This window comes from Giraffa tippelskirchi, chromosome 1 (genome assembly GCF_054371585.1).
Source record: "Giraffa tippelskirchi isolate mGirTip1 chromosome 1, T2T-mGirTip1v1.2.pri, whole genome shotgun sequence".
In the NCBI taxonomy this organism is placed as follows: Eukaryota; Metazoa; Chordata; class Mammalia; order Artiodactyla; family Giraffidae; genus Giraffa; species Giraffa tippelskirchi.
In genome coordinates, this window is record NC_137275.1 from 102,419,917 (window position 1) to 102,447,858 (window position 27,942).

General features: G+C 48.8%; 2 protein-coding genes across 9 annotated transcripts in view; one reads left to right on the forward strand and one right to left on the reverse strand.

The window, feature by feature from the left end:
• The window catches only part of LOC145505566 (liprin-alpha-1-like), a 488,322-nt gene that overhangs the window by 60,278 nt on the left and 400,102 nt on the right, over positions 1 to 27,942 (forward strand). The gene's annotated exons all lie outside the window — the stretch shown is intronic.
• LOC145504728 (liprin-alpha-1-like) overlaps positions 6,382 to 27,942 on the reverse strand; it is a 59,237-nt gene continuing 37,676 nt past the window's right edge. For 6 of the 8 annotated variants that reach the window (XM_081486040.1, XM_081486049.1, XM_081486035.1 and 3 more), the window contains 10 exons: positions 27,011 to 27,112; positions 26,376 to 26,540; positions 23,267 to 23,488; positions 20,827 to 20,976; positions 18,599 to 18,820; positions 16,117 to 16,266; positions 13,884 to 14,105; positions 11,394 to 11,543; positions 8,526 to 8,749; positions 6,382 to 6,718 (listed from right to left, as the gene is read on the reverse strand). In XM_081486040.1, the coding sequence (XP_081342166.1) occupies positions 6,400 to 6,718; positions 8,526 to 8,749; positions 11,394 to 11,543; positions 13,884 to 14,105; positions 16,117 to 16,266; positions 18,599 to 18,820; positions 20,827 to 20,976; positions 23,267 to 23,488; positions 26,376 to 26,540; positions 27,011 to 27,112 (1,926 nt within the window). In that variant the 3' untranslated portion in view covers positions 6,382 to 6,399. The remainder of the gene's footprint in view (positions 6,719 to 8,525; positions 8,750 to 11,393; positions 11,544 to 13,883; positions 14,106 to 16,116; positions 16,267 to 18,598; positions 18,821 to 20,826; positions 20,977 to 23,266; positions 23,489 to 26,375; positions 26,541 to 27,010; positions 27,113 to 27,942) is intronic. The other 2 variants (XM_081486088.1, XM_081486080.1) reach the window with 1 other exon arrangement.

Here is a 27,942-nt window from a genome sequence, read left to right on the forward strand (position 1 = left end):
AAGTAGGCTTTATTATTTCTCCATAATATAGTTGAGGTTGAATATATGGAAAATGAGATTCAGATGGTTGATGCTCTGTGGAGCATCCTTGTGTGAGGTTTTAGTGAAGATAAGGACCTGGAGCGGCAGGCAGGAGAGTCCAGGCAAACCATGGGCTTTCCATCGAGGCCCCCCACATGGGAGGATGCGACATCCACAGATGGGACCATCACCTGTGGATGTGTGTTGCTTTGGGAGACTTTGCTAGAAGCTTCCGGTGAGATCTGTCTCTGGTTATGCAGCCAAGCCAGGCTGACTCACCTGCACCAGCAGTTCCTGGTTGCTCTGGGAGTTGTCTGGGGTTAGTCTGAAACTGCTGCAGTGGGACACCCGCCCGCGATGCAGTAAGGAGTTTCATGATGCAGCCCCCACTTTGGGCTTCTTTTCCCTTCGGGTGTCTCAGGCCCATTTTCCAGACCGCATCAGAGGCCCACTGGCTCATCCCCAACAATGGGCAAAAGCCACTTCTGCTGTTGGCGATTTCCTCTGACGGTGAAAGGAACAGTGCTTACCTCTGCCCACAGCGGGCTTTTCTTTGACCTCTTCAGTTAGTGTAATGCCATCAGCATGTCAGCAGAGCACTGTTTTCTAGATGGAACACAGGCTGGTCATCTTGATCAGCGGTTCCCAACCTTTCTGGCATCAGAGACCAATTTTGTGGAAGACAATTCTTCCCCCAGCCGGCGATGAGGGGTGTTTTCAGGATGATTCAAGCTTTCCATTTACTGTGCACTTTATTTGTAATCTAACCTCACTACTGATGATGACAGGAGGTACTGAACCACAGCCTGGAGACTGGGGACCCCTCCTCTAGATGGTCAAGGACCGTCTACCATCCATGCCATGTGGCACCCTCTGATAAGTGTCACAGGAAAGGGACCCCTCAGTGACATCCTTTCAAGAGTCCACAGGGAAATGGAGGACCCGGGGGAACACCAGCCTCCTGAACATCCTCCTGATGAGGTCCCATAATACGCTTCCGCCCCCAACCCCCATGATGCTGTGAAAGTGCTGCACTCAATATGCCAGCAAATTTGGAAAACTCAGCAGTGGCCACAGGACCGGAAAACGTCAGTTTTCATTCCAATCCCAAAGAAAGGCAATGCCAAAGAATGCTCAAACTACTGCACAACTGCACTCATCTCACACGCTAGTAAATGCTCAAAATTCTCCAAGCCAGGCTCCAGTGATAGGTGAACCGTGAACTTCCAGATGTTCAAGCCGGTTTTAGAAAAGGCAGAGGAACCAGAGATCAAATTGCCACTGGACCACTGAAAAAGCAAGAAGAGTTCCAAAAGACATCTATTTCTGCTTTATTGATTATGCCAAACCCTTTGACTGTGTGGATCACAATAAACTGTGGAAAAGTCACCAAGAGATGGGAATACCAGACCACCTGACCTGACTCTTGAGAAACCTGTATGCAGGTCAAGAAGGAACAGTTAGAACTGGACATGGAACAACAGACTGGCTCCAAATAGGAAAAGGAGTACGTCAAGGCTGGATGTTGTCACCCTGCTTATTTAACTTCTATGCAGAGTACATCATGAGAAACGCTGGGCTGGAGGAAGCACAAGCTGGAATTAAGATTTCCGGGAGAAATATCAATAACCTCACATATGCAGATGACACCACCCTTATGGCAGAAAAGTGAAGAGGATCTAAAAAGTCTCTTGATGAAAGTGAAAGAGGAGAGTGAAAAAGTAGACTTAAAGCTCATCAGTCAGAAAACTGAGATCATGGCATCTGGTCCCATCACTTCATGGCAAATAGGTAAGGAAAGAGTGGAAACAGTGTCAGACTTTATTTTTGGGGGCTCCAAAATCACTGCAGATGGTGATTGCAGCCATGAAATTAAAAGACACCTACTCCTTGGAAGGAAAGTTATGACCAACTTAGATGGCATATTTAAAAGCAGAGACATTACTGTGCTAACAAAGGTCCGTCTAGTCCAGGCTATGGTTTTTCGAGTAGTCATGTATGGATGTGTGAGTTGGACAGTGAAGAAAGCTGAGTGCCAAAGAATTGATGCTTTTGAACTGTGGTGTTGGAGAAGACTCTTGAGAGTCCCTTGGACTGCAAGAAGATCCATCCAGTCTATCCCAAAGGAGATCAGTCCTGGGTGTTCATTGGAAGGATTGATGTTGAAGCTCAAACTCCAATACTTTGGCTACCTCATGCGAAGAGTTGACTCATTGGAAAAGCCCCTGATGTTGGGAAGAATTGGGGGCAAGAGGAGAAGGGGACGACAGAGGATGAGATGGCTGGATGGCATCACTGACTCGATGGACATGGGTTTGGGTGGACTCCGGGAGTTGGTGATGGACAGGGAGGCCTGGCGTGCTGCAATTCATGGGGTTGCAAAGATTCGGACACGACTGAGCGACTGAACTGAAAAGAAGTCTTCACTAAGAGATAATCTTGTATCAACCTAGAGGGGTGGGATGGGAAGTGAGATGGGAGGGAGGTTCAAAAGGGAGGGTCTATATGTGTACCTGTGGCTGATTCATGTTGCGGTTTGACAGAAAAGAACAAAATTCTGTAAAGCAATTATCCTTCAATTAAGAAATAAACTAATTAAAAAAAAAAAATAGATGATCTCTCCTGGACTCCCAGCTTTTCCGCTGGTCCTGGGTCTGAGGACAGGAAACAGTGGTGGCAACAGTGTGGGGAACAGCTAACCCCTTCAGGGTCCAGACGGGTCTCACTTATACCTTTGCGCGAGTGGTTCAGCCAGGGGAGGTTTTAGGAAGCATGCACGGCCAAGTATTTTTATAAACAATGAGTGCGCTGTTTTAACCAACTAACCTGTGCCTTTTTAATGAGATTCTGTAAAGAATACTGATCCACTGCAGCCCCACAGGAGCTTGGTGACAACAAAGTGACTTAGTGCAAAATACAGCTGAACTCATTTAACAGCAGTTGGATAAACTGTGCACCCTCCCCTGATCTCTAACAACCACCCTCAGACAACAGAAGGCTAAAAGGCTAGAAATTATCCACATGGAACTGAACAGGGATCAATCTCAAATTCAAGTTAAAAGAAGCATTTATAAAAATCAGAAAACAACAAAGAACAGACCAAGGAAGTGACACCCCTGGGTTGACTATAGACTCCATGGAGAAAAACACCTGCCTCAAAGTCAGGGACCACGGCCAGGCCCTTCCCCCGGGCCTCCTCCTAAGGCAGGCCTCTGGGTCCCCAGCCTGGCCGCCCTCCCCCAGGATGGGAGCCCGCCCCACGGGTGCCCACGTGACTAGGACGGGCAGTACCGTGTCCTCACTTAACAAGAGGGCAAAGCAGGCCACAAAACGGGCGAGCCGTACACCCAGGTCACAAACCCCAGGGTGACGGTGCTGCTCTGCTGTGCCCGGCAGAAGGGTTCCTGGGCACTGCGCTGCCTGAACTGGAGCGCGGCTGCCCGAGTCCTGCGGAAAGCCCCAGGAGTGCTCGATTAGCAGGCTGGAAGCGAGAGAGGGACAAGGAAGGCCAGCCCTCGGGGCACTGGACTCCAACAACAGGGGCTCATCCAAGTGACCCGAGCGGAGAGGCACCGAGCTCCCTCCTGATGCTCCCTCCATCAGGGATGCCATGATGGACACGAGAGCCTCTGGAGGAAAGCGGGCTGGACGGCACCACAGCTAAGTGTCCAGGCTCTGATCAGACCAGTCCCCACCGCACTGCTGGGTGTGCAAGCCTGGGCATGGTGCCCAGCCTCTCTAAGCCTCAGTGTCCATGTCTGCTGAATGGGGATAACAGCAGCCTGGACCTCACCTGGGTGTCTGTGGGATTAGATGACAGGCTCGGAAAGCACTCTTCGGGGTGCCTGGTGCACAGAGTCCTGCACACTGCTACCCACCATCATTAAATTGGTTTCCCCCAATTCTAACATCTATGGTTCTGATTCGGTCATTTCTTTTAAAAAACCACTAAGTGGAAATTCCATGGTGGTCCAGAGGTTAGGTCCAGAGGCACTTTCACTGCCCGGACACAAGTCTGATCCCTGGTTGGGAAACTAAGATCCCGTAAGCTGTGCAGCATGGCCAAAATAAATAAGTAAATAAAATTTTAAAAATAATAAATAATACTACGTCCATTATAAATAAGCATGAGATGATTAGAAGGCAAACAAGTGGGAGAAAGGCAAACTGTTACAATTTCCCCAAGGAATGACCCATTTGCAACAAAATCATCAGCATATTTTAAGTGGTGGGTGAGTTTCATCACTTCCATTAAAATGTCAAGTATTCACCGGTACATAACCACATAGCGTTCATTCATGTAAAACGATAAAGACTCTTTAATACTTCATCGAGAAACAAAGGCATGCTAAATTACTAAATAGTTTACCTTTCGACGATGCTTCCTTAAATCACTAGGCTGATAGATGCATGCAAAGAAATGAAGAGAAACCAGATTTATTGCGACTTTGAAGCTAAAAATCCAAGAATCCGTATAGGCAAAGACAGTAAAGCAAAAATGACAGCAAACATATAAGTGAGATGAAGATTTAGAGAACATGTAACTGGAAACAGAACATTTTCTTGGACCACAGAAGTTAAATAAGCTATTCAGGATTTACTAGAGAAACACTATACGTTATTCCTCAGGAAGATACAATTCTATTCCAACATCATGATTTGTTAAAGCACAGCATTCTGTACAACGAAGGGCCTTAACAAAGGGCCTGAGTTTTCTATTCTCAGCCAAACTTCTCTATAACTTAGTTTCTCTTAATAAATAACATGTTATACTTCAAAATAGTAATTTAACAGATGAGGAAGTTACCATAATACCTTTTTTTAACACTGAACAAATCTAACCACCTATTGGACGTTAATGTAATATCTTTACGTAGAATCTGATTTCAAACTTCTCAAAATAAATTCATTAAAGCAGGTACCCTGTGAAAATATGTAAGAATGAAAGCTAGAATAATAGCAGGTGGAGTCTTTACATTTTATGAACCATAGAAGATACATTTTAAGAGAGTCTAGTAGAGACATTAACCGTGCAAAAGCTGATGAGATTTACAGTCTTAAGTACAAGCACCAACACAGAAAGGATATTGTGTCAAAAGTCCATTAATTCTACACTTAGATGATCATTTCTTTATGTAAGCATAATCTCATTTATGAATCACACATGTTACGTAGTGTACTATCCATCTACATTCTGCTTGTAACTGCATAGTGATACAATAATTCAAACTTCCTGCTGTGGGGGAAGAACATCATTTAATGAGACATGACGACAAAGCACAAACCCGACGAAAAGGGACACACGCTGTGGACCACAGCACTGCTATGACCAGAGCAAGTGGGAGGGCGAGGGAGGGGAGACGGATGGGTAAACTACAGCCTCCGGGTGGGGGGATGGGAGGCTGGGGTCTGGACTGACGACGACTAAGCAGACAACAGTATGAGACAGGAAATCAAAACCAACGATGAAAGCAGACACACCGTCAGAGAGCTCCAACAACAAGGAAAAAATATACAGAACTGTTCTTTTACAAATACTCGGAAAGAAATCAAGCATGAAACCACAGAGAAATTTCAAAGAATTTTAAATACCAACTAATTAGCCAGTGATGCAAATTATAAAAACAGTGTGTCAAGAGACCACAAAATGGACTAGTTACCACTTCATCTGCAGCTAAAATGATTCACCGATAATTTAATTATATGCTAACTAACAATGCAGCTACAATGAAATGGGTGGTAACAAAAAATAGTGATACTACAAGTGCAGTTACAAAGCAGAGTGTTGCAGACATGATTTCATGGGGTAAACAGCAATGCACTCACAAAACCTAAGCTAAACACGCAAGAAAGCTGGAACATGTGCTTTAGAGCCGCACACTCTGTCACCAAAAGCCCTAGGTCGTCATCCCATTTTTAGACTCGGAAGAGCGAGGAAGCCCAACTTCTTCCCTGGGGCCCTGGGCTTTTAACCTGGTTTCACACGCAGAGCTGGCCTGAGCGTGCGGCCAGGTCCAGCAGCAAGCAGACCAGTTTAGCTTCTTGGTTTTGTTCCCACCGCATGCCCTGCACCCTGCAGCCAGGCATCCCCAATGGAAAACGTGCTGCACGGTTTTCACACACCATGAGACCTGCCTATGGTTACTTTCACGAAGCTGTCTGCTCCCTGAGAACAGAAAACTTCCCTGCAGCTGCTGTGCCCAGCACAGGCCAGGCCCAACGTTACAGAGGCAGGCTCTGGCTGAGTTCATGATGATGTGGCTAAGCCGGCGGTCCAAATATCAAGACTCATTTGTCGCTGTGTGATTACGGAATGATTAAAGACTAGCCAGTTTTAAAAATCTTACACCTCTGAGCGTAGCAAATGTATATCTGATTTTATTCTGGGTAAAAAGAGAAAAAAACAAAAAAGAAACAAATAAAACACAAAACCAGTGTGCTGGGGGAGGGACGCAGCAGGGAGGCCAGAGTCTTGATGTCCAGCTTGTCTACCTCTTGCTCCGGGCTGTGCAGCCTCCTTTGGGGCTTGGAGCGCCCACTGCTGGGCAGGCAGGAGTCGGCAAGCGAGGAGGTGGGACACAGGTTGAGGGAGCTCACAGATTCACGACGACGAAGGTTGCCTAAGCTCCCCCTGCACACTCTGCTCTCAATCTCCTCGACCCGCTGCTCCGTGTTCTCCTTCTCTTCTTGGATCAACCTAAAATAGAATACAACTCTTCACCTGCCTTTGTCAGCAGAGGAACGTGTCTGGACAACAAATGTGGGCTTGCATTCTGTGTCACGATTAGCAAATTCCAGGAACAGTTGCTCAACTAACATCTCAGCAAAAAGGTAGGACTTTCCCTCTTTTCAACAGTCTCAAACTTAGAATAATTATCATTGAGTCTTACAAAGTGGCCCCTGATCGTTCACGTTTGATTTGACTGATTTACTCTAACATTCTGACGGGGCCTGGGTGGCGCCTCTCTCCCTGTGAGGAGATAACCTGAAGTTGACAACCTTCACCTTCCCCGCTCTCAGGGCAGAGATGCACGGCAGTGCCTCAAGTCTTTTCCACTGGGAATCGGGAACTCTGTATAATCAAACAGCAATTCACGAACAAGCTGGAGTTTCTAAACACAAGTCTCCAGACCAGATGAAGTGCTGAGTTGATTTTTTTTTTTTAAGGTTCTATACATACAAACGCATCACTTGATGCAGTTCTCCACCAGCTTTGTGTGAGTTTCTGGATTCATGTCAATGTGCTGCATTAACCTGTAATTCATGGTTACTGCTTTTCTCCCCTAATGTGTGGTGGATGATTTTATACAGCAGTTTAAATACTCGATTATGCAAATAAAATGATTTTCAAATTTAACTACAAGATTCTTACAGGTCGTAACCTCTCCAGTTTCACTTCTGCTTATACATACTGGAAGTTTTTCACCGTTGATAACAAGTTGATGGACAGCATTTGCCATTTACATCAAGTTAACTTGTGGCATAAGGAAAAATCACCTTTACCTGACAACGTGCTGTAAAAATAAAAATATTAATATATAACCGTTCCAGATTACCTGCGGGGACGGGGAAAGACAATCTTTCTGAGCTGTCTGTGCTCAAAGCCGGCCCACAGAGCAGTCTGTCTACGGCGTCAGAAGTGCAGGCGGCACCACCTGCGTTTGCTGGTTGGCCGTCACCCCCGCCTTTCCCCCGGGCCCCCCGTGCTCGGCCGACAGGAACGGGCACCTCGGCCTGGGCTGACGTGACAAGAACAATCTGAGCAGCGGCTCTGCCAGGTCCTGTGCAGGGTCACCGGCCTGCGACCAACTCTGAATGTGGACTCGGGACAGGAGGCATGGCTGTGCGGGTGTGGTACCAGGCAGATCTCGGGGCCCCCAGCCACCCGGCTGCACCCAGACCCAAGGCCCCCTGTTCACCACGAGGCCGGCCTTTGGATTCTAGCCCGTTTTGTAAATTGTTATAACTGCCAAGACGGTGTCTAAGGAAAACATCTTCAATATACTGATGAGATGAGAAAAACTCAAACACATGTCCTTGGACCACTGTCTTACTTACAACAAGCCAATCTTCACACTGTATTAACTTTAAAAGGAAAATGCAGATCTGAGTGGGAATTTGCCAACCCCAAAACCCCAGCTTTTCTGTTCTAGGTGGCTTTTCACCAGAACGTGGGCGGCTCCGAAGGACACACGAGGGCGAACCCTCAGTGCCGGAGGGTGCACGGGCCACAGGGGGACACCGCCTTGGCACCTCACCCACCTTGGGGCTCAGAGCTGAGAGGGGAACACCCCACAGCGCCTCCCCACAGAGTGCTGACAACACACTGTGGACCGAACGCCCTGGCTGACTGAGCTCTATAATCAAGGGCCATCTCGGAACTGAAAATTCTTGAAGCAGACCTGAAGTCAGTTTTCTTACTAGGGAACACTCAAGACTTGTCTAAGGAGAACAGCTCCTCAGAGAAACCAAGTTTCCAGGAAGCTGGGCTCGGGCGCACCCACCGGATCTCTTCGTTGATGCCGTCCAGCTGCTCCTGAAGCATCGCAGTCAGAGTCTCGGCATCGCCCTGCCCTCTGGGCGACAGCAGAGCGGCCGAGCTGCAGAGGGTGGCCCTGTCGTCCTCGCCGTCAGACACGTCCACGTCACTCTCGAACGCCTGGGCCACGCTGGCCGGCACGCTGGCTTCCTTGGCGCGCTCGCAGTCCTGTTTCTTCGGGGTCTGCACCTGGGCACGAGAGGACCACGTCTCGTCAGTGACCACGATTTTACATGGGAGCCCTGACTTTGGATAAATGGGCCATGCTTATGAGACACTGCCATCTCTTAAGCGAGCAGTACTGAAGAAACGGGCAGGAGGAGAATCCAGTTCCTAGATGGCCTGGTGACATTCAGGTCTTAGCGTGGACGGAAGGCAATCCTATGAGGTTTTTCATAAGGGTGGGCTGATGGAGTCAGAGACAAAAACCGAAAATTAAAAAAAAATACATCCATGCTTCCTTCAGCCAGGCGGAAGGAAAAGAAAAAAAAAATCCTTCAGCTCCGCAGCAGCTGGGTCCACCTCAGCCGTCATCACTTGTACTAGTTCACCGAGGAGTACAGTCCTCACAGGTTCCCAGCCCTCCGTTTTCCAGGCTGGTCTGAACACCTCAGACAGGAGCGAGCAGGGGCAGCCAGGGGACCGGAAGGCCAGCCCCCCGCGGCTCTCCTCTCGGGGCACAGGCACTCGGGCTGTTCTGGGGGACGGCCCCTCACACCCCAGGGGTGGCTCTGTCATCAGAGATGCCCGGGAGAGTGCCTGCTGGGCCCCATCCTGCTCTTCCACTCTCACACCTCACACCCTTCTCTCTGCAAATCTCCCCCCTGCCCCACTCTCAACCCAGGTCCTGCCTTCTTTTCCCAGACATGACCTCAAAGCAACCAAGGGGCAGCCTTGAGGGGCTGGTTTGCCGGCTCCCTGTCCCCCGTTGCCTGTGCCCTCACCCTCTGTCTTCGTCACAATCCCTCCCCAGGGCTGGGCCACCCCCTTCGCTGGCTCCAGCACCTCCTGCCATCATTCCTGCTCCGCTCCAGTGAACCAGCTGCCTATGGGTTCACCCCCATCAGCCCGGTCAGCACATCCTCTCCCTTTTCTCACCTTAAAATCGCACAATGGGAACCAGCAGATTCCTCCTCCAGGGCTCCCTGCAGCACCCACTGCAGGTCTCTGAAAGCTCCCTGGGAGCGGCCTCTACTGTCCCCTGCCCCACCCGGTCTCCAGCTCTCTGCAAGCAGGTGGTGTGCCCCACCCCGCAGGGCAGTTCCCCGGGGGCGCCAAGGAACCCATGTTATCAAGCCCCCTCCCCTCCTTGCCCCCGCAGCATGTCTCTCCCTGGGCTCCAGGCCCCTCCCTCTCTGGGGTTATTCCTCAGTCCCTCGCGCCCCTTCTCAACCTTGGAATGTGGGGCACCCCACGGCTCTACTCTTGCACCCCATCTCTCTCCACCAGCACATGCCTGGTGACTTTACCATGCTCGTGCCTTTAAATGCCATCTGTATGCCCACGACCCTGAGTCCTCTCCCGGATCCAGGCCGGAACACTCAGCTGCTGACGGGCTCGTCCACTTGAACAGGGCTGAGGCCGGCTCTTAGCTCCCCACCCCAGTGCCCTCCTCACTTCAGGAAACAGGCTCCGGCCTCGAGCTGCTCAGGCCTGAGCCCAGGGTCCTCTCTGATGTGGCCCTCTCTCTCCGTTATCCCAGCTTGTTGACACGACCCTTGATCTATCTCCGAGTGGCTCCTTCTCTTCCTGCCTCTGGGGCTCTGTTCAAGGTCACCCTCCTGGTGTCACCTCGTTGGCCACCCTGTTCACACTCAATCGTCCCCCCTTCCTTGGACAACTCGGGCACTCAGGTCTCCTTTCCCTGCTCGTTACTGTCCAATGGGCTGCGCGGGCTTAAAAATGGATCCACAAATTCTTCCATCCTCCTCCCTTCAAGAGGCAGAGGGGGCAACTCCTGCTCAGCCCCTGAGCGAGGCAGGACTTCGCAGCTCACTCTCGCAAACACAAGTCAAGGTGTGCGGTTTCTGAGACCGGGGCGCGAAAGGCCCCGGGATACACCCCGCACTCTCGCTCTCAGAGGGTGTTCCGAGGAAAGCCAGGCCATGAAGAGGTCCACACGGCAGGGACCTGGGCCTGTCCCCACCAGCCAGGTGAGTCTGAAAGCCTGCCATCCAGCCCTGGGGGGCCTTCCCATGTTTGCGTCCTCAGGAGGCCCTGAACCAGGCCCACCTGCTGCAAAGCACAGAAACTGGACTGTGACCTGCTCACTGGGAAGCCACTAAGCTTTGCAGTGATTTGTTACATGGCAGTGGATAAAGAACGCACACGGTTTTTAATTCACTGCTGGAGTCCTAGTTCTGACGATGTCTGGCCCAAACTAGCTGCTCACTGAACATGGCAGCTCAAAACACAGACATGTATGAAAAAATACATGCCATAAATGAGGCGAAAATACAAAGGTACTTAAACTTCCAATGAGAATTCTTCTCACTATAAAATGATGGGTATGTGTATCCATTTACTCGCAGGATGATTTCAATCAAAACGGTGCTAATTAGTACTGTGCTGGGCCGCACAGTAGGCCACAAGTTATCAAAATTGGTTCTTTTAAGAAAAAAAAGCATGCCTTAAAAGGAAACTCGTAGCCAGAAAAAGGAAAATGGGAAGACATAAAGCGATCTATCAACGCTTTGTTCCAAAACCATTTCAGGACCACAGTGTGAGGGGGCAGGTGCCTTACAACGTGGGAGCCACATGAAAAGGTGTTTACCTTCCTTCCTCAGGAATTCACCACTATAAAAGTCAGACACAGTTCAGTAAAAGCCGTTACCTGTCGATGCATAGAATCCTTATCTGCGATTTCATTTTCAAGTTTATCATTGAGGTCGTCGTGCACAGAGGTGGCTTCGCGCTGGGCGGCAAGGTAGCATCTCTCAAGGGTAGTGATTCGCACCTCCACGTCCGTGTTCTGGACCATGGCCTACACCGGGCATTGCAGAGTAGAAAAGGTAAGTCATTATCATGGAACATTCCGATACACGTACGCGTAAAAGAGTTGGACTAAATCCTAAGTTTCAACTCAAAAATAAAGTTAGCGTCCTCAAAATTAAAGTCCTAGACACGGCAGTTTCCTCGGACGTGAGCAAAAACGTGCCTACTTAAAATGTCACATTTGCCACGATTGGCACCCATATGTCTGTATTAACGTTCTGTCTGGCCACTCGGTTTCCCAAGCTTCTCTTCAACATAATAAACCCAAACAGCAAAGAGTATACTAAACTACCCTGTTACTGCATGAATTCCAGGAGGAATGGTATCTGGCATGAAGTCACGACCTCTGTCTGCTACACCACACAGGCGGACTGGATCCACAAGAGGGAGGGACCTTCAACAGATCCAACAGGGACCTCTGAGGCTCGTTTCCTCGGGTAAAAGTCGGAAAACTCTCATGCAATTTCCTCAGAATTCAAGTAATAGTAATGAGTGGAAACAGAAGTCAAAGCTTAACACAACTGGAAGCAGCCTTCTCAAGCCTAATTCTTCTAAAGCAGACTTACACCACATGTATGAAAGGGTCAAACCAGGACCAGAACTTGCTGCTGGTGCAACTCCCGTCCTCCAGGTCAAAATCCACTGCAGGTCCCTCCGTAGTCGACTACTAAGTAACCAATGTGGGCAAAGGCCTGACATTAAAAGTGAAAGGTCTCAAGGCCGCTTTTCCCAGAATTCTCTATATATTGAACTCTGCCACCTAATCTCCTCCTGTTGCCAAAGAGTAGTGGGAAAAGGTTATACAAGCGTGCAAATATTCTGTTTTGAGTTCTCACCTTGAGCTCTCACAGAGAATTACTCACACCAAGCTACTAAACAAGGACACCTGCTGTAGCACATGTCGGAGGGGTTCTGTCTGAGACGGTCTCACGGGGGAGGGGTGGGGCAGGGTGGGCGCTGTCTGTCTGCCTACAAAGGAGAGGTGAGGCTCACAGGAGGAGGCCCGAACCCTCAGCACTCTTCTCTTTTCACAATGACCGTTAGGCGGTTTCTCATCAATCGTGACAGCCGCAGACACGACCACCAGAAACATCATGACTCTACATGGTTACACAGCACGGGCCTGAGGCTCTGAGGGTGAGCAAACGCCACTCGACCTGTCTGACCGCCGGTATCAATGTCACACATCCCCTCAAGGAGCAGAACCTCAGAAAACTAGAGAAGACGGCCAGGCAAGCTGCCTCAGCAGGGCCCACACAGCGGGCTCCCATCTCTCCGAGAGAACGGGCTCCACAGACGTCACCAGACTCGCCTGAGTGAACCCGAAGGAAATTTCAGCATCATCAGGTATACATTCGACAGGCGGGTGGGGGGGATGAACTGGGAGACTGGGGTTGACGTATGTACACTACTGAGACTATGCGTAAAGTCAACAACGAGTAAGGACCTACTCTACAGCACAGGGCAGTCTACTCAGGGCTCTGTGGTGAAGTAAATGGGTAGGAAATCTAAAAAGAGGGATATATGTAGACACACACACACACACACACGTGTATATATATATATATATATATATATATATAAATATAAATATAAATATAAATATATATATAAATATAAATATATATATATAAATATAAATATAAATATATATATATATATATGACGGATTCACTTTGCTGTACAGCAGACATTGACACAGCAGTGTAAAGCAACTGCTAACTGCTAAGTCGCTTCAGTCGTGTCCGACTCTGTGCGACCCCACAGACGGTAGCCCACCAGGCTCCCCTGTCCCTGGGATTCTCCAGGCAAGAATACTGGAGTGGGTTGCCATTTCCTTCTCCAGTGTATCAAAGGGAAAAGTGAAAGTGAAGTCGCTCAGTTGTGTCCGACTCTTAGCCACCCCATGGACCGTAGCCTACCAGGCTCCTCCATCCATGGGATTTTCCAGGCAAGAGTACTGGAGTGGGGTACCATTGCCTTCTCCAAGAAAAAGGAAAGCAACTAGACTCCAATAAATGAATGAATGGATGAATGAATTTTTCAAAGAGGAACACACTGGGCACCCTAGAGCTTGTAGAAATGAGGAGTCCACACCCAGGGTGAGCACAGCGCTAGGGATGCCCTCGTGTTGCTCCACTGCCAATGGACCGCCTGGACCAGGCCTCTTCTACCCCAGAGATCTCGACGCAGAGGCGGGGAGGCCGCCAGTCGCGGTCTCGCCAGCGCTCTGCTCCTACTCACGCAGCCATCCCAAAGCTCAGATCAGCCGGAGAACAAGGGACCCACATTCCACCTCAGGACAACAGACACGTCCGCTGTCACTCACTTCGCGGACATCCCGCTGTGGTTGTCTGTTCGCTTCCTCGGACGCGAGGAGCTCCTTCCTGGCCGTGTCCGGGTCCTCCTCCGGCTCTCTCACGTAGGCCGAGAGGTTTGCCAGGCACTCCTTCGACTGGCTCTGCTCCCCTGACTGCCTCTCGATGACCTCCTGGAGCTCGATCACCTTAGCCAGGTCTTCCTCGTGGCTTGGGGAGCCGTCGGAGGATCTCTAAGGGGGAAAGGAAGCCTTAGACAGACAGCCTTGTTTTGGGAGGGAGGGAACACAGCATTTCCGGGCAATCGGTGAGGTCAAAACTTTCTTCTGCACTCTGGGAGCTCACACGACCCTCACGGCCACTCAGATCTACATGGTGCATTGCTGACAGGTCCCAACAGCCCCGCACAGACTGGATGGTAAGGCGAGAACCAGACAGAGAGCGAGACCGAGGACTTGCCTTTCCATTGGTGCTTGGCATGTTTACTTGCTCGGGATTTACATCAAGCACCCCGTCCGTTAGTAGCTTTCCCCAGTTATTCTGCTCTTTAAGAATCATCTGCTAAACGTGAAGTCCACCGGACTTTAGGAAGCATCACTACGAACAAAGCTAGTGGAGCTGATGGAATTCCAGTTGAGCTATCTCAAATCCTGAAAGATGATGCTGTGAAAGTGCTATATTCAATATGCCAGCAAATATGGAAAACTCAGCGGTGGCCACAGGACTGGAAATGGTCAGTTTTCATCCCAATCCCAAAGAAAGGCAATGCCAAAGAATGCTCAAACTACCGCACAATGGCACTCATCTCACGTGCTAGTAAAGTAATGCTTAAAATTCTCTAAGCCAGGCTTCAGCGATAGGTGAACCGTGAACTTCCAGGTGTTCCAGCTGATTTTAGAAAAGGCAGAGGAACCAGAGATCAAATTGCCAATATCTGCTGGATCATCGAAAAAGCAAGAGAGTTCCCGAAAAACATCAATTTCTGCTTTATGGACTATGCCAAACAAAGCCTTTGACTGTGTGGATCACAATCAACTGTGGAAAATTCTGAAAGAGATGGGAATGCCAGACCATCTGACCTCTCCCTTGGGAAACCTGTATGCAGGTCAGGAAGCAACAGTTAGAACTGGACATGGAACAACAGACTGGTTCCAAATAGGAAAAGGAGGACGTCAAGGCTGTGTGTCCTTGTCACCCTGCTTATTTAACTTAGACGCAGGGTACATCATGAGAGACGCTGGGCTGGAAGAAACACAAGCTGGAATCGAGACTGCCGGGAGAAACACCAATAACCTCAGATATGCAGATGACACCACCCTTACGGCAGAAAGTGGAAAAGAACTAAAGAGCCTCTTGATGAAAGTGAAAGAGGAGAGTGAAAAAGTTGGCTTAAAGCTCAACGTTCAGAAAACTAAGATCATGGCATCAGGTCCCATCACTTCATGGGAAATAGATGGGGAAACTGTGGAAACAGTGTCAGACTTTATGTTTGGGGGCTCCAAAATCACTGCTGATGGTGACTGCAGCCACGAAACTGAAAGACGCTTACTCCTTGGAAGGAAGGTTATGGCCAACTTAGATGGCATATTTAAAGGCAGAGACACTACTTTGCCAACAAAAGTCCGTCTAGTCAAGGCTATGGTTTTTCCAGTGGTCATGTATGGATGTGAGAGTCGGACGGTGAAGAAAGCTGAGCGCCACAGAACTGATGCCTTTGAACTGTGGTGTGGGAGAAGACTCTTGAGAGTCCCTTGGAGTGCAAGGAGATCCGAATAGTCCATCCTAAAGGGGATCAATCCTGGGTGTTCATTGGAAGGACTGATGTTGAAGCTGAAACTCCAACACTTTGGCCACCTCATGCGAAGAGCTGACTCATTGGAAAAGACCCTAACGCTGGGTAGGATTGGAGGCAGGAAGAGAAGGGGACGACAGAGGATGACATGGTTGGATGGCATCACTGACTCGATGGACATGGGTCTGGGTAGACTCTGGGAGTTGGTGATGGACAGAGAGGCCTGGCGTGCTGCAGATCATCGGGTTGCAAAGATTCGGACATGACTGAGCGACTGAACTGAACTGAACTGAACTGAACATCCACAAATTTGAACGCAATATTTTAGGGTAATAAGAACTTGACACTGGGACTTAAATTCCAACGTGGGAGTCACATGAAAAGGTGTTTACCTTCCTTCCTCAGGAATTCACCACTATAAAAGTCAGACACAGTTCAGTAAAAGCCGTTACCTGTCGATGCATAGAATCCTTATCTGCGATTTCATTTTCAAGTTTATCATTGAGGTCGTCGTGCACAGAGGTGGCTTCGCGCTGGGCGGCAAGGTAGCATCTCTCAAGGGTAGTGATTCGCACCTCCACGTCCGTGTTCTGGACCATGGCCTACACCGGGCATTGCAGAGTAGAAAAGGTAAGTCACTATCATGGAACATTCCGATACACGTACGCGTAAAAGAGTTGGACTAAATCCTAAGTTTCAACTCAAAAATAAAGTTAGCGTCCTCAAAATTAAAGTCCTAGACACGGCAGTTTCCTCGGACGTGAGCAAAAACGTGCCTACTTAAAATGTCACATTTGCCACGATTGGCACCCATATGTCTGTATTAACGTTCTGTCTGGCCACTCGGTTTCCCAAGCTTCTCTTCAACATAATAAACCCAAACAGCAAAGAGTATACTAAACTACCCTGTTACTGCATGAATTCCAGGAGGAATGGTATCTGGCATGAAGTCACGACCTCTGTCTGCTACACCACACAGGCGGACTGGATCCACAAGAGGGAGGGACCTTCAACAGATCCAACAGGGACCTCTGAGGCTCGTTTCCTCGGGTAAAAGTCGGAAAACTCTCATGCAATTTCCTCAGAATTCAAGTAATAGTAATGAGTGGAAACAGAAGTCAAAGCTTAACACAACTGGAAGCAGCCTTCTCAAGCCTAATTCTTCTAAAGCAGACTTACACCACATGTATGAAAGGGTCAAACCAGGACCAGAACTTGCTGCTGGTGCAACTCCCGTCCTCCAGGTCAAAATCCACTGCAGGTCCCTCCGTAGTCGACTACTAAGTAACCAATGTGGGCAAAGGCCTGACATTAAAAGTGAAAGGTCTCAAGGCCGCTTTTCCCAGAATTCTCTACATATTGAACTCTGCCACCTAATCTCCTCCTGTTGCCAAAGAGTAGTGGGAAAAGGTTATACAAGCGTGCAAATATTCTGTTTTGAGTTCTCACCTTGAGCTCTCACAGAGAATTACTCACACCAAGCTACTAAACAAGCACACCTGCTGTAGCACATGTCGGAGGGGTTCTGTCTGAGACGGTCTCACGGGGGAGGGGTGGGGCAGGGTGGGCGCTGTCTGTCTGCCTACAAAGGAGAGGTGAGGCTCACAGGAGGAGGCCCGAACCCTCAGCACTCTTCTCTTTTCACAATGACCGTTAGGCGGTTTCTCATCAATCGTGACAGCCGCAGACACGACCACCAGAAACATCATGACTCTACATGGTTACACAGCACGGGCCTGAGGCTCTGAGGGTGAGCAAACGCCACTCGACCTGTCTGACCGCCGGTATCAATGTCACACATCCCCTCAAGGAGCAGAACCTCAGAAAACTAGAGAAGACGGCCAGGCAAGCTGCCTCAGCAGGGCCCACACAGCGGGCTCCCATCTCTCCGAGAGAACGGGCTCCATAGACGTCACCAGACTCGCCTGAGTGAACCCGAAGGAAATTTCAGCATCATCAGGTATACATTCGACAGGCGGGTGGGGGGGATGAACTGGGAGACTGGGGTTGACGTATGTACACTACTGAGACTATGCGTAAAGTCAACAACGAGTAAGGACCTACTCTACAGCACAGGGCAGTCTACTCAGGGCTCTGTGGTGAAGTAAATGGGTAGGAAATCTAAAAAGAGGGATATATGTAGACACACACACACACACACACGTGTATATATATATATATATATATATATAAATATAAATATAAATATATATATAAATATAAATATATATATATATAAATATAAATATAAATATATATATATATATATGACGGATTCACTTTGCTGTACAGCAGACATTGACACAGCAGTGTAAAGCAACTGCTAACTGCTAAGTCGCTTCAGTCGTGTCCGACTCTGTGCGACCCCACAGACGGTAGCCCACCAGGCTCCCCTGTCCCTGGGATTCTCCAGGCAAGAATACTGGAGTGGGTTGCCATTTCCTTCTCCAGTGTATCAAAGGGAAAAGTGAAAGTGAAGTCGCTCAGTTGTGTCCGACTCTTAGCCACCCCATGGACCGTAGCCTACCAGGCTCCTCCATCCATGGGATTTTCCAGGCAAGAGTACTGGAGTGGGGTACCATTGCCTTCTCCAAGAAAAAGGAAAGCAACTAGACTCCAATAAATGAATGAATGGATGAATGAATTTTTCAAAGAGGAACACACTGGGCACCCTAGAGCTTGTAGAAATGAGGAGTCCACACCCAGGGTGAGCACAGCGCTAGGGATGCCCTCGTGTTGCTCCACTGCCAATGGACCGCCTGGACCAGGCCTCTTCTACCCCAGAGATCTCGACGCAGAGGCGGGGAGGCCGCCAGTCGCGGTCTCGCCAGCGCTCTGCTCCTACTCACGCAGCCATCCCAAAGCTCAGATCAGCCGGAGAACAAGGGACCCACATTCCACCTCAGGACAACAGACACGTCCGCTGTCACTCACTTCGCGGACATCCCGCTGTGGTTGTCTGTTCGCTTCCTCGGACGCGAGGAGCTCCTTCCTGGCCGTGTCCGGGTCCTCCTCCGGCTCTCTCACGTAGGCCGAGAGGTTTGCCAGGCACTCCTTCGACTGGCTCTGCTCCCCTGACTGCCTCTCGATGACCTCCTGGAGCTCGATCACCTTAGCCAGGTCTTCCTCGTGGCTTGGGGAGCCGTCGGAGGATCTCTAAGGGGGAAAGGAAGCCTTAGACAGACAGCCTTGTTTTGGGAGGGAGGGAACACAGCATTTCCGGGCAATCGGTGAGGTCAAAACTTTCTTCTGCACTCTGGGAGCTCACACGACCCTCACGGCCACTCAGATCTACATGGTGCATTGCTGACAGGTCCCAACAGCCCCGCACAGACTGGATGGTAAGGCGAGAACCAGACAGAGAGCGAGACCGAGGACTTGCCTTTCCATTGGTGCTTGGCATGTTTACTTGCTCGGGATTTACATCAAGCACCCCGTCCGTTAGTAGCTTTCCCCAGTTATTCTGCTCTTTAAGAATCATCTGCTAAACGTGAAGTCCACCGGACTTTAGGAAGCATCACTACGAACAAAGCTAGTGGAGCTGATGGAATTCCAGTTGAGCTATCTCAAATCCTGAAAGATGATGCTGTGAAAGTGCTATATTCAATATGCCAGCAAATATGGAAAACTCAGCGGTGGCCACAGGACTGGAAATGGTCAGTTTTCATCCCAATCCCAAAGAAAGGCAATGCCAAAGAATGCTCAAACTACCGCACAATGGCACTCATCTCACGTGCTAGTAAAGTAATGCTTAAAATTCTCTAAGCCAGGCTTCAGCGATAGGTGAACCGTGAACTTCCAGGTGTTCCAGCTGATTTTAGAAAAGGCAGAGGAACCAGAGATCAAATTGCCAATATCTGCTGGATCATCGAAAAAGCAAGAGAGTTCCCGAAAAACATCAATTTCTGCTTTATGGACTATGCCAAACAAAGCCTTTGACTGTGTGGATCACAATCAACTGTGGAAAATTCTGAAAGAGATGGGAATACCAGACCATCTGACCTCTCCCTTGGGAAACCTGTATGCAGGTCAGGAAGCAACAGTTAGAACTGGACATGGAACAACAGACTGGTTCCAAATAGGAAAAGGAGGACGTCAAGGCTGTGTGTCCTTGTCACCCTGCTTATTTAACTTAGACGCAGGGTACATCATGAGAGACGCTGGGCTGGAAGAAACACAAGCTGGAATCGAGACTGCCGGGAGAAACACCAATAACCTCAGATATGCAGATGACACCACCCTTACGGCAGAAAGTGGAAAAGAACTAAAGAGCCTCTTGATGAAAGTGAAAGAGGAGAGTGAAAAAGTTGGCTTAAAGCTCAACGTTCAGAAAACTAAGATCATGGCATCAGGTCCCATCACTTCATGGGAAATAGATGGGGAAACTGTGGAAACAGTGTCAGACTTTATGTTTGGGGGCTCCAAAATCACTGCTGATGGTGACTGCAGCCACGAAACTGAAAGACGCTTACTCCTTGGAAGGAAGGTTATGGCCAACTTAGATGGCATATTTAAAGGCAGAGACACTACTTTGCCAACAAAAGTCCGTCTAGTCAAGGCTATGGTTTTTCCAGTGGTCATGTATGGATGTGAGAGTCGGACGGTGAAGAAAGCTGAGCGCCACAGAACTGATGCCTTTGAACTGTGGTGTGGGAGAAGACTCTTGAGAGTCCCTTGGAGTGCAAGGAGATCCGAATAGTCCATCCTAAAGGGGATCAATCCTGGGTGTTCATTGGAAGGACTGATGTTGAAGCTGAAACTCCAACACTTTGGCCACCTCATGCGAAGAGCTGACTCATTGGAAAAGACCCTAACGCTGGGTAGGATTGGAGGCAGGAAGAGAAGGGGACGACAGAGGATGACATGGTTGGATGGCATCACTGACTCGATGGACATGGGTCTGGGTAGACTCTGGGAGTTGGTGATGGACAGAGAGGCCTGGCGTGCTGCAGATCATCGGGTTGCAAAGATTCGGACATGACTGAGCGACTGAACTGAACTGAACTGAACATCCACAAATTTGAACGCAATATTTTAGGGTAATAAGAACTTGACACTGGGACTTAAATTCCAACGTGGGAGTCACATGAAAAGGTGTTTACCTTCCTTCCTCAGGAATTCACCACTATAAAAGTCAGACACAGTTCAGTAAAAGCCGTTACCTGTCGATGCATAGAATCCTTATCTGCGATTTCATTTTCAAGTTTATCATTGAGGTCGTCGTGCACAGAGGTGGCTTCGCGCTGGGCGGCAAGGTAGCATCTCTCAAGGGTAGTGATTCGCACCTCCACGTCCGTGTTCTGGACCATGGCCTACACCGGGCATTGCAGAGTAGAAAAGGTAAGTCACTATCATGGAACATTCCGATACACGTACGCGTAAAAGAGTTGGACTAAATCCTAAGTTTCAACTCAAAAATAAAGTTAGCGTCCTCAAAATTAAAGTCCTAGACACGGCAGTTTCCTCGGACGTGAGCAAAAACGTGCCTACTTAAAATGTCACATTTGCCACGATTGGCACCCATATGTCTGTATTAACGTTCTGTCTGGCCACTCGGTTTCCCAAGCTTCTCTTCAACATAATAAACCCAAACAGCAAAGAGTATACTAAACTACCCTGTTACTGCATGAATTCCAGGAGGAATGGTATCTGGCATGAAGTCACGACCTCTGTCTGCTACACCACACAGGCGGACTGGATCCACAAGAGGGAGGGACCTTCAACAGATCCAACAGGGACCTCTGAGGCTCGTTTCCTCGGGTAAAAGTCGGAAAACTCTCATGCAATTTCCTCAGAATTCAAGTAATAGTAATGAGTGGAAACAGAAGTCAAAGCTTAACACAACTGGAAGCAGCCTTCTCAAGCCTAATTCTTCTAAAGCAGACTTACACCACATGTATGAAAGGGTCAAACCAGGACCAGAACTTGCTGCTGGTGCAACTCCCGTCCTCCAGGTCAAAATCCACTGCAGGTCCCTCCGTAGTCGACTACTAAGTAACCAATGTGGGCAAAGGCCTGACATTAAAAGTGAAAGGTCTCAAGGCCGCTTTTCCCAGAATTCTCTACATATTGAACTCTGCCACCTAATCTCCTCCTGTTGCCAAAGAGTAGTGGGAAAAGGTTATACAAGCGTGCAAATATTCTGTTTTGAGTTCTCACCTTGAGCTCTCACAGAGAATTACTCACACCAAGCTACTAAACAAGCACACCTGCTGTAGCACATGTCGGAGGGGTTCTGTCTGAGACGGTCTCACGGGGGAGGGGTGGGGCAGGGTGGGCGCTGTCTGTCTGCCTACAAAGGAGAGGTGAGGCTCACAGGAGGAGGCCCGAACCCTCAGCACTCTTCTCTTTTCACAATGACCGTTAGGCGGTTTCTCATCAATCGTGACAGCCGCAGACACGACCACCAGAAACATCATGACTCTACATGGTTACACAGCACGGGCCTGAGGCTCTGAGGGTGAGCAAACGCCACTCGACCTGTCTGACCGCCGGTATCAATGTCACACATCCCCTCAAGGAGCAGAACCTCAGAAAACTAGAGAAGACGGCCAGGCAAGCTGCCTCAGCAGGGCCCACACAGCGGGCTCCCATCTCTCCGAGAGAACGGGCTCCACAGACGTCACCAGACTCGCCTGAGTGAACCCGAAGGAAATTTCAGCATCATCAGGTATACATTCGACAGGCGGGTGGGGGGGATGAACTGGGAGACTGGGGTTGACGTATGTACACTACTGAGACTATGCGTAAAGTCAACAACGAGTAAGGACCTACTCTACAGCACAGGGCAGTCTACTCAGGGCTCTGTGGTGAAGTAAATGGGTAGGAAATCTAAAAAGAGGGATATATGTAGACACACACACACACACACACACACGTATATATATGTATATATATAAATATAAATATAAATATATATATATATATATATATATATGACGGATTCACTTTGCTGTACAGCAGACATTGACACAGCAGTGTAAAGCAACTGCTAACTGCTAAGTCGCTTCAGTCGTGTCCGACTCTGTGCGACCCCACAGACGGTAGCCCACCAGGCTCCCCTGTCCCTGGGATTCTCCAGGCAAGAATACTGGAGTGGGTTGCCATTTCCTTCTCCAGTGTATCAAAGGGAAAAGTGAAAGTGAAGTCGCTCAGTTGTGTCCGACTCTTAGCCACCCCATGGACCGTAGCCTACCAGGCTCCTCCATCCATGGGATTTTCCAGGCAAGAGTACTGGAGTGGGGTACCACTGCCTTCTCCAATACAAAGTAAAGCAACTGGACTCCAATAAATGAATGAATGGATGAATGAATTTTTCAAAGAGGAACACACTGGGCACCCTAGAACTTGTAGAAATGAGGAGTCCACACCCAGGGTGAGCACAGCGCTAGGGATGCCCTCGTGTTGCTCCACTGCCAATGGACCGCCTGGACCAGGCCTCTTCTACCCCAGAGATCTCGACGCAGAGGCGGGGAGGCCGCCAGTCGCGGTCTCGCCAGCGCTCTGCTCCTACTCACGCAGCCATCCCAAAGCTCAGATCACTGGGAGAACAAGGGACCCACATTCCACCTCAAGACAACAGACACGTCCGCTGTCACTCACTGCGCGGACATCCCGCTGTAGCTGTCTGTTCGCTTCCTCGGACGTGAGGAGCTCCTTCCTGGCCGTGTCCAGGTCCTCCTCCAGCTCTCTCACGTAGGCAGAGAGGTTTGCCAGGCACTCCTTCAACTGGCTCTGCTCCCCTGACTGCCTCTCGATGACTTCCTGGAGCTCGATCACCTTAGCCAGGTCTTCCTCGTGGCTTGGGGAGCCGTCGGAGGATCTCTAAGGGAGAAAGGAAGCCTTAGACAGCCTTGTTTTGGGAGTCAGGGAACACAGCATTTCCGGGCAATCGGTGAGGTCAAAACTTTCTTCTGCACTCTGGGAGCTCACACGACCCTCACGGCCACTCAGATCTACATGGTGCATTGCTGACAGGTCCCAACAGCCCCGCAGAGACTAGATGGTAAGGCGAGAACCAGACAGAGAGCGAGACCGAGGACTTGCCTTTCCATTGGTGCTTGGCATGTTTACTTGCTCGGGATTTACATCAAGCACCCCATCCGTTAGTAGCTTTCCCCAGTTATTCTGCTCTTTAAGAATCATCTGCTAAACGTGAAGTCCACCGGACTTTAGGAAGCATCACTACAAACAAAGCTAGTGGAGCTGATGGAATTCCCGTTGAGCTATCTCAAATCCTGAAAGATGATGCTGTGAAAGTGCTATATTCAATATGCCAGCAAATATGGAAAACTCAGCGGTGGCCACAGGACTGGAAATGGTCAGTTTTCATCCCAATCCCAAAGAAAGGCAATGCCAAAGAATGCTCAAACTACCGCACAATGGCACTCATCTCACGTGCTAGTAAAGTAATGCTTAAAATTCTCTAAGCCAGGCTTCAGCGATAGGTGAACCGTGAACTTCCAGATGTTCAAGCTGATTTTAGAAAAGGCAGAGGAACCAGAGATCAATTTGCCAATATCTGCTGGATCATCGAAAAAGCAAGAGAGTTCCAGAAAAACATCAATTTCTGCTTTATGGACTATGCCAAACAAAGCCTTTGACTGTGTGGATCACAATCACCTGTGGAAAATTCTGAAAGAGATGGGAATACCAGACCATCTGACCTGTCTCTTGGGAAACCTGTACGCAGGTCAGGAAGCAACAGTTAGAACTGGACATGGAACAACAGACTGGTTCCAAATAGGAAAAGGAGGACGTCAAGTCTGTGTCCTTGTCACCCTGCTTATTTAACTTATATGCCGAGTACATCATGAGAAACGCTGGGCTGGATGAAACACAAGCTGGAATCGAGACTGCCGGGAGAAACATCAATAACCTCAGATATGCAGATGACACCACCCTTACGGCAGAAAGTGGAAAAGAACTAAAGAGCCTCTTGATGAAAGTGAAAGAGGAGAGTGAAAAAGTTGGCTTAAAGCTCAACGTTCAGAAAACTAAGATCATGGCATCAGGTCCCATCACTTCATGGGAAATAGATGGGGAAACTGTGGAAACAGTGTCAGACTTCACGTTTTTGGGCCCCAAAATCACTGCTGATCGTGATTGTAGCCATGAAATTGAAAGACGCTTACTCCTTGGAAGGAAGGTTATGGCCAACTTAGATGGCATATTTAAAAGCAGAGACATTACTTTGCCAACAAAAGTCCGTCTAGTCAAGGCTATGGTTTTTCCAGTGGTCGTGTATGGATGTGAGAGTCGGACGGTGAAGAAAGCTGAGCGCCGCAGAATTGATGCCTTTGAACTGTGGTGTGGGAGAAGACTCTTGAGAGCCCCTTGAACTGCAAGGAGAGCCAATCAGTCCATCCTAAAGGAGATCTGTCCTGGGTGTTCATTGGAAGGACCGATGTTGAAGCTGAAACTCCAATACTCTGGCCACCTGATGCAAAGAGCTGACTCATTGGAAAAAGCCCTGATGCTGGGAAAGATGGAGGATGAGATCAATCGATGGTAATCATGAACTCGATGGACATGGGTTTGGGTGAACTCTGGGAGTTTGTGATGGACAGGGAGGCCTGGCGTGCTGTGACTCATGGGGTCGCAAAGAGTCAGACACGACTGAGTGACTGAACTGAACTTAAAGAAGTAAGTAAAGACAGCAGAACTCCACTTGGAAAAACTCAACTCTAAACTGAAAACAGAATATAAAAAGAAAATTCACGGTGATGCTATCCATCGCGAATACAACCAGGTGATTAGAGTCAGAATTTGTCTTCTACTGGACAAATGGGTACTTAAGAGATTCTGTAGCTCTGAACCACAAGTCTAGTTTACTAGTCATTAAAATAACCCAGGTGGGCAGGTCCTCAATCAGAAAGATAAATAACCTCTGATGTCCACCACTACAGCCTTCATACTTTTTTAAAATGAAAGGATGCAAATGACAAACCCTTAACTGAAATTACACGATGACTGATCAAACTTACCCCGTTACATGTGGCACCTAATCCTTCTTCTAACAAACTCCACCTTTCGCGTGCTACTCATAATCGCTCTCTCAACTCAAATAAAAGGGGCCGAGTCACTGTGTGTTGATGTGTGCATATACCTTAGGGCACTTCTTATTGTATACTCACCCTAATACATGGCTACTGTAACAGAATACCTTTAATGTCTCTCATTGATCTTAACGTTAAGAAAATCTCCTTCTTAACAGCTTTAAATTCTAAGTTTGAGACAACAAAATGTTATCCTAAATTAATTCTATTACCCAGTTTTTAAATGCAAATTGATATACAGAATATAATCAATCTTGAGTCATTTATGCCAACTAACACTTTTTAACTGCGGGCTTCCCAAGTGGCTCAGTGGTAAAGAATGTGCCTGCCAATGAAGAGGGCAGGTTCAATCCCTGGGTCAAGAAGATCCACTGGAGTAGAAGATGCCCACCCAGTCCAGTATTCCAGCCTGAGAAGTCCCATGAAGAGAGGAGCGCGGTGGGCTGCAGTCCACAGCGTCGTAAAGACTCGGACATGACTGAGCATGTATGCAGGCAACGCTTTTTAACCATATAAAACTCTGTCTTCTTACAGAAAGAACCTATTTACAAAAATTCAAGAAGCTCAAAAGTCAACTAGTTACATAAATACGTGCAGCATCCACCTAACAAGGCAGCAAGTGTACAAATTCAAGACGGCCAGGTGGCTGGTACCTTCTCGTCCAGGGCCTTGTGGTGCTCGAACAGCGATTTCAGCGCCCTGAGCACCTCCACCTCACTGGTCATGCCGGCTGGGGACTGCGCCTGTTGCTCATCCGCCGTCATCCGGAGGGACGGCATGTACTGGGAAACCAGGCGCTCCAGACGCTCCAGCAGCAGCTGCAGGGCGGGGCCAAAGGAGCACGTTCAACCTCATGCTTGAATTCAGGGCCGATAACTCCTCTCAGCCTCATGCTAAAGCCGAAACCATGCTAAGGCAAGTCGGAATCCTGCCAGTTCAGCCTAAAGTTAGAGTGGACTTCCACAGTGGCCCAGTAGTTAAGACTCCACACTTCTGCAGGGGACATAGGTTTTAATCCCTGGTCAGGGAACTAAGATCCCACACAAAGTGGAGCATGGACAAAAATGTAAGTTAAGAGAACTCCCCCCTCAAATGTACTAAAATTACATTAGCTCTCATCATAAATTTGAAGCAAGGTATGAGAACCCCAAACTGATCCACCTCGGTCTGCTCAGAGGGAAGATGTGAAAAATAACTTGAAAACAGACAGAGTTTAAAGACAGCAACACGGAGCCCAGTGGTGACCCCCGCAAGGCAAATGTCAACACGTGACAATCCCCCTACTGACCCCGGTGTTGTTCCTTTCGGCTTTCAGCTCAGCGATTTCTTCTTCTCTTTCAAGAAGCTGCTGCCTGCATACATTTAGTCCTTCGGTAAGCGTAGCAAAATCCTAGAAAACAGTGAAATGAGTAAGTAACTAAATGCAAACACAAATTAAAAAGAGAGCAAGATGCTGAAGACTGACCCTGCCAAGTCTTTCCAAGATCCACACAAAGGATCTCCTTGCCCCTCCAGAGAAGAGGGGTCTGCTGACCCCAAGACCACACAGACCACCACAACTCAGACCGGCCTGCAGCCTCCACCTCGACCTGACAGGCACGTGGCAGGGGAGAACCCGGAATCCAAGCCTGCCTTCTCAAGACCCAGGGACGTCTGAGAAACTTTCCTAAACATAAATCCAACAACAAAGTGCATAAAGAGATTCTTAAACAACACACAGACAAGTGACCTAGAATCACTGCGGAGAGTGAAGAAAAAAGGAAAGGTCTACAAGGCCACCAGGCTTTGGAGTGTTCCCCTGGGAAAAAGGCTGATGGCACCCCAGGGCCATCCGTTAGCCTGACTCCACTGAAGTCACCCAGTCATTCAGTAAACAGTGCCCAACACTTGCAAGAGGCATGTAGTAGACATGTGAAGCTATGAGGGTGTATGTTATACACGTAAGCAGTAGGTACCCGTCATTAAGATACTGGACACACTGTCCTGTGCTTTGTAAGATGAGAGACGTTAAGAGGCTTAGCATTTCTGCTTCAAGGACGGACTCTCTAGCTCGATCCACATGCCCCAGAGACTCATCCAGCCAGTGTTTCCCTTCTTGTGGGGCCTCCGCCCATCCTCCAAGCAGCACCTGCACAACCTCTTACAAGGTAAACCTGCTGGGGTCGATCCTGCCCACTAAGGCCGAAATGCCCTGGCCGGCAGGGCCCACAACCGTGCTAA